This window comes from Clavelina lepadiformis, chromosome 3 (genome assembly GCF_947623445.1).
Source record: "Clavelina lepadiformis chromosome 3, kaClaLepa1.1, whole genome shotgun sequence".
NCBI lineage: Eukaryota > Metazoa > Chordata > Ascidiacea > Aplousobranchia > Clavelinidae > Clavelina > Clavelina lepadiformis.
Window position 1 is genome coordinate 16,199,027 of NC_135242.1, and position 8,500 is coordinate 16,207,526.

The following is an 8,500-nucleotide window of genomic DNA, read 5'->3' on the forward strand; positions in this document are numbered from 1 at the left end:
GCCATGACTAGGTACAATGGAATAAATATGCCTATAGTAAACAAAGTTATAGTTGTGTTAACTGTAATAAATGAAGTCATAAAGTCTCCAGTGCCGGTAATAATAATGTTTCCAGTGCACACCATCATACCAAACTGAACGCTGTAATGCTCTTGCAGGCAGTTTCTGCTTGAGGACCGCCATACTTTTTCAGCATGGCTCATGCAATTCTTGGCTTTTCCTTCTAGACTACCCTATTTTCTAAACTTGGGCTTGGGCCTCATATTGAAAAGTGTGGCACCTGCGCACCAAATAGCAGAGTGAAATCTTGGGTGTGCGGAAGCAAAATTACCATGTAAATTGCGACTCATGGCCCAAGTCTGTTTGGCGTTTGTGGTATATAGGCAAGGTACGGCCTTTTACAACAGAAAACCGAAAAAAAGTCGTCTTTCCTTTTTTTAGAGAGATCGCTTTTCTCGGTGTGCAATGCCGTTTCGGCCAAAAAATCTCGAGTGTGTTCCTGCCATACTCTACAGTCCGTCCTTCACCCATGAGGTTTATCAACGTGCATGACAAACTTTTTATCATTTCTTTTCACGCCGCTTCACTTTTTATTTTCATAAACAAAACGTACAAACGTGCTTGTAGGGTAGGTGAAGGTAGGCCTTGGCTAAACTTCACAAAACATAACTTTACATCACAACACCCTGCCATCCACCCACACGTCACATGACCATATTACACACAATATGGCATCACAGTCATGAGTTACTGCTCCGCCTCACTAGTGTGCCGACCAACTAGGCTTAGCCTACTGCTTATTGTGCTTACTCATAACAAAGCATAGCTTAGCTTTCCGTACGATATTTTTTCTATTTTCGCGTAAAATAGGCGGTTTTATATTAAACTTTTCGTTTATTGTGCACCTAAAGATACAATATCGTGTTTGATGCTAATGCAAGCCAAAGAGATTTAAACACATGAGTAGAAACTTCTCTTTTGCGCATGACGTCATTTTTGTTTCTTTTATTCTCTTGGAGCATATTCTACTTTCGACACGGTCACGGTTCACTACATAACAATAAACATGCAGACGACGACAATGATTTTCAGATCTGTTTGCTGCTGGAAGAGATTAGTCTTATTATTACGGTGCAGTTGTTGGGATCCAATAGGTGTTAATTTTAATTGAAATTAATTAATGAAATCAGGTGATAGTTTTAGGTTCAGCAATTAACTTAGTTTCGGTTCCTTGAACTGATAATGCTGCTGTTTTGTATCAAGGCATGGCTTAGCCTAGCCTACTTGAGTTGCGCGGGAAGATTTTTTCGTTCACCACATTTAAGGTGAAAAATAAAATGAATGGATGTAAAATTTAGATAGACCGAGTCATATTGTATTGTTTCATCTGCGCATAAAATTACGCTCCACGCGCAGAATAAAAACTTTACAGATTAAGACTCATTAGTACAGGTCTTATGTTGCAGGTTTTGAGTTATTGAAATAAGCTAAATAGTCTGAAATAATGGCAAACTTGTGCTGTTTACCAATGTGCAACAACAGGTCACCTGCCGTGACTCTCTTTAAGATACCTTCGAGAAAATTTGTAAAAAAAGAGAAGGAAAGCTGGGCAGAAAGGTTGGAGTGTATCGTGCTGGCTTGCAGAAGCGACGAGCACATAAAAAATCTATTTGCTCGAGATGCTGTGAAAATGTGTGAAGTGCATTTTGAAAGATCTGACATTGTTTTAAGTAAAATTTGTTTTACATACACTTACATGTAGTGTAGCTAGTGTATTGAGGAAAGATATGTAATGTAATGCCATGTCTAGCGTTTGATGCAGTGTTTGTTTTCCATGAGATGGTTTGATGCAGAACTTCATAAAATTTACTAGCGAGTGAGCACAGCATAACACTGCATCTGTAACAAGCTATTAGTGCAAACCTTCACTGTGGTTTCAGATTAATATACAGTCAACTCCGCTTAATTCGGACACTTTGGTTCCGCTCAATTTTGGCCGAATTAAGCGGAGAAACGGCTTTGTCCGAATTAAGCGGAAAATCAATTGTTCGTTTCATGGTCATGCGTAAAGGCAGAAAACGCATTTAAAATACTGTACTGTTGCGTAATAAATGAATTGCAGCTGCGCTATACTGCAGTAATTGGCACTGATCGCATAAAACGTCTTCGTTTACTTTAGTAAGCAATTTCACTTTTTGTGCTAGTTCTGTACCATTCTGTTCTACAAGATGGACGTAATTGTATCGAAGTAAAAGGAACTATGAAGCTGGCACGGCCTTATATGAGTTCATTGTCGATTGTTACTGCATGGATCGTCATTGTTTCACCATGATCACTCATAATGCAATTGCATCTTGTGTTAAAACGAACGAAGTACTGTTTATTGTGTCATAACCTAACAATGGAATTGCGAACCTGTGTCCGAATTAAGCGGAGAATTGTCCGAATTAACGGGAGTTTTTTACGTTCAATTTTTACTTTTGTTCCGTTCCCGAGCATTTTGGCCAAATAAAGCGGTTGTCCGGGTTATCCGGTGTCCGAATTAAGCGGATTCGACTATATGTACGATTACAAGTATCAAAATTGAAAATGTTCATGTATGCACAAATAAGAGTTTTTTTGCAGAGGGTTCCCGTAAAGAATTACGTGAAGGAGCAGTACCCACTTTGTCTTTGCCTAAGCTGACTTTGGCGCAGGTACATTCAAGAAAGCCGCCGAAGAAGCGTATCTTTGAAACAAAAATACATTTCAAATCTGTTGCGTCCTTGAAATCTGCTCGCTTGCCGGAAGGTTGGCAGAGGTCATTTGAAAACAAAAATGTTGTTTTTTCTTTTTATGATGGCTGTGATCAACCTAAATACTCGATTGGAGTATAATATGACATGTCATTAAGGATATGCTATTATGGCTGGAAAGCACCTCGCTCAAGTTGTATTTACTCTCTGGACATAACTACTCAAACACTACACGGCACCATAAAAGATATTGAATCGTTTTCAATATGTTCTGGATTGTATAATTCTGGAAGTGGCCTGCCACACATGACTACCAGATCTATGACACCATTCAGTTCTGAAAATGCACCAACAGTTAGGAAACTTGCATACAGGTGAAACTAGTTTTTCAATTGTGCCTATTGCATTTGTTACATAAAGAAATGGGGAAAGATATCACCCTGAGTTAATAAAGTAGGTTTAGGTCTCCTTGAGTAATAAACTACTGAAGTAATTGGTGTAAAGATATCAACATGTTTTAAGTTCAGTTGACCTCAATTTTTTGTTTATTTCGTAAAAGCGTGCTAAAATCAACCCTTGCAATTTTCTTTATAGGTTCTGTTTGAGTCTAGCTGCTAAAAGTAAAAATGCCTATGAAGAATTACGACAAAGTGGCATTTTACGACTACCAAGCTCACGCACCCTAAATGACTATCGGTAGCGTATGGGTTCAGTTCTTTGCAATTTGGCTACCTACGAGCAATTGTTTCACTTGCTCACTTTTGTACTGTTTTCAGAAACGTTTACTGCACTGCACCTGGCATTCAAGATAATGTTTTAGAAGAACTGAAATCCAAAAGTCTCAGTCTAGCATCACATGAACGATTTCTCGTTATATCAATCGATGAAATGAAAGGTGAAACTTTTCTTGGTATTTTTAACACTATTAATCACACTGTGTAAGATTCTTATTCATGCTTATTTTGTTTACAGTGAAAGAAAATATTGTGTATAATGCAGCAACAGACCGAATAATAGGATTTGTTGATCTGGGTGTCGACAGACAATACAATAATGAAGCTCCTGCCACACATGCCCTACAATTTTATGGTAGGAGTATCCTTAGCAATTTTTCCCGGCCTATTGTCTTTTATGCCACCAAGAATACAAAGGCATTTCACTTGGTTAGCATGTTCTGGGAAGTGGTTGAATCCTTGGCTGGATGTGGTTTTACAGTCTTAGCACTTGTTGCTGATGGTGCATCCTGCAATCGAAAATTGTTCCAATTGCTCAACAATTCCAATTTGACCGTCCCCTATAAGTGCATTAATATTTATCAGCCAGAAATGCCTATTTATTTGATTAGTGACCCTCCACACTTGCTGAAGACAGCCTGTAACTGTGTGAGATCCAGCCATCCAGGTGGAGCTAGAATGATGAAGTACAATCAACATTTCATTTTGTGGCAGCATTTTTGCAAAGTTCCCTACCTATTTGAAAGTTCAGAGTTGAGAAGTTGCAAGTTGACTGATGGCCATTTTTCCCATAAGAGTTACGCAAAAATGTGGGTTTGCTATGCCGCACAATTGCTCTCTGGAACTGTCTCCAGTTTAATGAAGAGTCGTGGTGGAGAAGAAATGAAGATGAGTACGTGGTTTGCTGGTTTGATGAATAAGTGGTTTGACCTCATGAACAGCCCAGAAGGTTCATACGTCTTAACTAAGCGCTTAAACCAAGACCCATTGGAGGCCTATTTCGGTCATATGAGACAAACTGGCCGTCGAAATGAAGTGCCTGATATTCACCAATATGCACAATTTGAAAATGTGATAATGTGCAAAAAGAATATCAAGTCACTTAAAGGGGTCAAATGTAAATCACGTTATTGACTGGAAACATGGTGATGTTTGCGATGATCCAATGCCGAAGCGAAAAAAATAACTTGATTTCGAGTGTTTTGACAGTCTGCTTGTGCAATACAGTAACACTTAATCCTTCTTGAGCTAAAACTGACGAAGTACATGTAATGTACATTCATTTTAATGATTTTCACAGACTTACATTTTGATCAGAGGTTACATGCAGTACTGAATTTAAATGATTGGCTTTTTGACAACATCTAATCTTCACGTAAAATTTACATATTTTCATGCACAATTTTTGCAAACATTCATCAAAAACAAGATTTTCAAATATATTTTTTATGTTACAAACACTCAAAGAAGACATGCAACTTTCCATGATGTGCTCCTTTATGTCTTGTTTCCTAAAGACACTTTCTACATACATCAACAATTTCACTAGTGATTTGCTGGAACTGTAAGATGTCCATAATTGTTATTATTTAAAGCGGAAATCAAGGAACTATTAGTGGTTTCATTACTATAATCAGTTAAACAAGACAATAGATCTATTTCTCTCGGATTTATACAGCGCTTAGTGAGTTTCTGCAAAATATAACCACCTATGTACTGAATTATGAATTCTTCGTCTCGGGTTAACTTGTGTAATGTCAAGTGTTTCCCCTTTTTGTTGTGTGCAACAGTGGTAACGTGTGATAAAAATACATCAAACAATTTTCGTGTTAAACATAATGACAATTTTCTTGGCAAGAAAAATAGTGATGGGATGCACGTAATTCCATCACAGGAGAATTTATGAAACAGTTCATCCGGTGAACTGTACGAAGAAAATAGCTTCATAAAATAGTTAACCGCATCTGCAGTTAGATCTGTTTTAACGCCACCCACTGTTTCCCACCATACCATCAGCTTTTCTTTTGTAACATTATTGCAAGAAGATTCTGCAAGACAAGTGTAAAATTAAGTTTGTTTGATTATTTTAATCGGAATCTGCCAATGATAGAGCTCCAAATGAAATAAGTTTCAAACAAAAAACAAATATACCGTGAGCAGTTTTTTGATGAGCCAGCAAAGTTTCATTACTTGTGCAGTTATGCAAACATTGTCCACATCTGCAAATAAATATTTTCATTATCAGGTTAAATGACATCAATATATCAGTACAGTATTTCTTCAAATATTCGTTACGACTTACATTAATTTGTTGTTTTGCTTGGCTGTTTATTATAAATTGGCGAGAACGTACACTCTGGGTGACCGCCATACAGGACAAGCTCAACAGCAGTTGGCTAATTGATTAATAGGCATATCCTATCTTACATGAAGTTTGCTGCATCGTCTTCTGGGTCACAATCTATTTCAATAATTAACTTCAAATTGACATCCATTAGATCCCAACAACTGCACCACAATAACAAGATCTGAAATCAGACTTTCAGTAGCCTATTTTAATGACACAACACCTGCAACATAAGGCCTATGCTAATGAGTTTAGTTGGTAATTGCCTGGTCGAAGAGAAATGTGGGGAACGAAAAAATCTGCCTGCGCAACTCAAGTAGGCTAGGCTAAGCCATGCCTTGATACAAAACAGCAGCATTATCAGTTCAAGGAACTGAAACTAAGTTAATTGCTGAACCTAAAACTATCACCTGATTTCATTAATTAATTTCAATTAAAATTAACACCTATTGGATCCCTACAACTGCACCGTAATAATAAGACTAATCTCTTCCAGCAGCAAACAGATCTGAAAATCATTGCCGTCGTCTGCATGTTTATTGTTATGTAGTGAACCGTGACCGTGTCGAAAGTAGAATATGCTCCAAGAGAATAAAAGAAACAAAAATGACGTCATGCGCAAAAGAGAAGTTTCCACTCATGTGTTTAAATCTCTTTGTGCAAGCTAATCAAATTACGTTACTTCCTATAGGGAGGCTAACCTTTTTTCGTTTTTAATATAACAATGTCTTAAATGTTAGTGATAGTGCCATCAACGTTTCCCAATGATTTTTTGTAGCTTGTAATATTTTTGTTTGCTGAATTTTGGACTGTTTTGTTTTTATTTTGGACTTAACTGTTTTGTGGTTTTCGTGACCATGTTAATCTATTATCTTATAGCACAATTTTTATTGTATTATTGTCATCTTGTATGTTTTAAGCCTTTGGGCTTTTCCAATTTTTCTATCGAATAAGTTTTCTTGAGCGCCGTCCGAGCACGGGCCTCATCATAATTGCGGTTCAGGTTCCGTGATCGGCGGCCAGTGTGGCCATACCGCTGTAATGCCCTGGGGAAAAGCATTAACGACACTTGCTTCTGTTCAGTGGACCTAGTGGACAGTTCTAAGTTCGGGCAATACTATAAAAAAATCAAAAAACGAAACACAAAATGTGTGATAATCGGAACTTGTACAAAGGCTAGCTCGGTAACCGGGGCTCGAGCGATAAGGAATCTTCGCCAAATTAAGTCGTGCAAAGACTATCCTCAGTACGAGCATAAACATTGCTGTATCATACAATGTTCTTTATTGTAGGACTGTGGCAAACGACGGATAATGACGTTGACATCCAGAACCATTCTTTGGATGGTAGAGCCTTTTTATCACCAGTCAGACTAAGAGAGAGGGGATCTCTTCTGAATTGTGGAAAAAGGTTTAATCAAGCTTACCGGCCTATAGGCCTACTGCAGGTTCAAAATCACTCGAGCATAACCATTTTGTCACTCATTCTAACCAGTAATAAAAAGGATACGTTCCGAAAAACGTGAGGTGCTTATGGAAAGCGGCTTGGAAGACGGCGGTCATGGCATCAAAAGAAAGAAAGAGGCTTCCCGCTATGAATCCGAGATTATCTAACTCCTGTATGTGTAAAATTTCCGTTTTCTTCTTGGCTAGCTCTGCATGTAGAATTGTAGACTGACGTTGTTAAGAAAATGAGAAACAAACTTTTATTAAAGCGAAGTAATGGACCAAAAAAAGTTAATAAACAATCATAAAGGACACTAATAATTAATTAGCAATTAAACAAGGCACATAACAATGCATTATAGAGGATGTGCCCAATTGGCACCACTATGTGGCAAAACCTACCACAGTAGCCTACTAGTACTATAACCAAGGCCGTAGACAAGGTAAAATGTTTAATGAGGCGAGAGTGTGTCAAGTTGGCTACGTCCCCGGTTAAATACATGTTGTTAAATGTAGCTTAGCACTGAAATGTTTGTGCCAGAATTCCAGAAAATCTACGAAGGCAACTCAATTGTGCCTCACTTGTTTCAAAATAGCTACGGCCCAGATAATTACAAGAGCTTGGCTACCATCGTCATTAATGTTCGCTTTGTACAATTGATAGCGAAAACAAAGGATAGGACACGAAAACAGTATCACATTCTTCACTTTTGTAATCCTGATGATGATAAGTGATGGACTTGGATAAGGTGGTTTTAAGACTAAACAGTTTCTTCATTAAATTAACCTACTACACGAACCTCTAACTGTATAGTTCTTGCGCGCTGTTAGAATACTCCGACACCGTGGCTGTTAGTTACCTGCAGACTGCAGCGAATACGCTTTCAAGTGAAGGCGTTAATTTGAAATTCTATAGGCCTACGCGTTTTAACACAAGGTAATTAAACCATGTCGTAAATTTGATAAGAGTTCGATTTCACCAAGTCTGACTGATGTTCGTTCTGGTGATTCGGTCAGCTATCTACCTCTGCTCGTTGATAAAAGCATGAGCTTTTATAACGTGAACAAGGGGAGGTGAAATGTGTTGCATGAAAAATAGCGGTTGATTACGGCAGGTGCAATGGGAAAAACAATGATAACAGAATGGTAGTTACATATATAGGTAAATAGCTCAAAACAATGCGGCATACCGAAATAAGTCGGACCGAGATAAGATAAGAATAGACGTTTTCAATAAAA

At 37.9% G+C, this 8,500-nt stretch overlaps 2 protein-coding genes across 3 annotated transcripts; one reads left to right on the forward strand and one right to left on the reverse strand.

The window, feature by feature from the left end:
* Positions 1 to 1,331: 1,331 nt before the first annotated feature.
* Positions 1,332 to 5,290, forward strand: LOC143448575 (uncharacterized). Its single transcript, XM_076948385.1, has 4 exons — positions 1,332 to 3,109; positions 3,330 to 3,431; positions 3,512 to 3,630; positions 4,081 to 5,290. Exons 1-4 carry the CDS (start codon positions 2,883 to 2,885, stop codon positions 4,098 to 4,100), a joined length of 468 nt encoding a protein of 155 aa, XP_076804500.1. The 5' UTR covers positions 1,332 to 2,882; the 3' UTR covers positions 4,101 to 5,290.
* LOC143448574 (uncharacterized) lies at positions 5,015 to 6,106 on the reverse strand. Of its 2 annotated transcripts, XM_076948384.1 has the most exons (4): positions 5,897 to 6,106; positions 5,772 to 5,865; positions 5,621 to 5,688; positions 5,383 to 5,517 (listed from the first exon to the last, which is right to left on the reverse strand). In XM_076948384.1, exons 1-3 carry the CDS (start codon positions 5,962 to 5,964, stop codon positions 5,668 to 5,670), a joined length of 183 nt encoding a protein of 60 aa, XP_076804499.1. In that variant the 5' UTR covers positions 5,965 to 6,106; the 3' UTR covers positions 5,383 to 5,517; positions 5,621 to 5,667. The 2 variants fall into 2 exon arrangements, with proteins under 2 accessions (XP_076804498.1, XP_076804499.1); XM_076948383.1 differs by lacking the exon at positions 5,772 to 5,865 and having other exon boundaries at positions 5,015 to 5,517.
* Between the last annotated feature and the right edge of the window lie 2,394 nt (positions 6,107 to 8,500).

Coding starts and splice junctions, on each gene's coding strand:
- LOC143448574 (XM_076948383.1), bottom strand. CDS start 5,964: ATGGATGTCAATTTGAAGTTAATTATTGAAATAGATTGTGACCCAGAA. Junction 5,689..5,896: donor GACGATGCAGCAAACTTCAT/GTAAGATAGGAT, acceptor ATTTATTTGCAG/ATGTGGACAATGTTTGCATA. Junction 5,518..5,620: donor TCATCAAAAAACTGCTCACG/GTATATTTGTTT, acceptor CTTGTCTTGCAG/AATCTTCTTGCAATAATGTT.
- LOC143448575 (XM_076948385.1), top strand. CDS start 2,883: ATGTCATTAAGGATATGCTATTATGGCTGGAAAGCACCTCGCTCAAGT. Junction 3,110..3,329: donor GTTAGGAAACTTGCATACAG/GTGAAACTAGTT, acceptor TTTTCTTTATAG/GTTCTGTTTGAGTCTAGCTG. Junction 3,432..3,511: donor CGCACCCTAAATGACTATCG/GTAGCGTATGGG, acceptor TACTGTTTTCAG/AAACGTTTACTGCACTGCAC.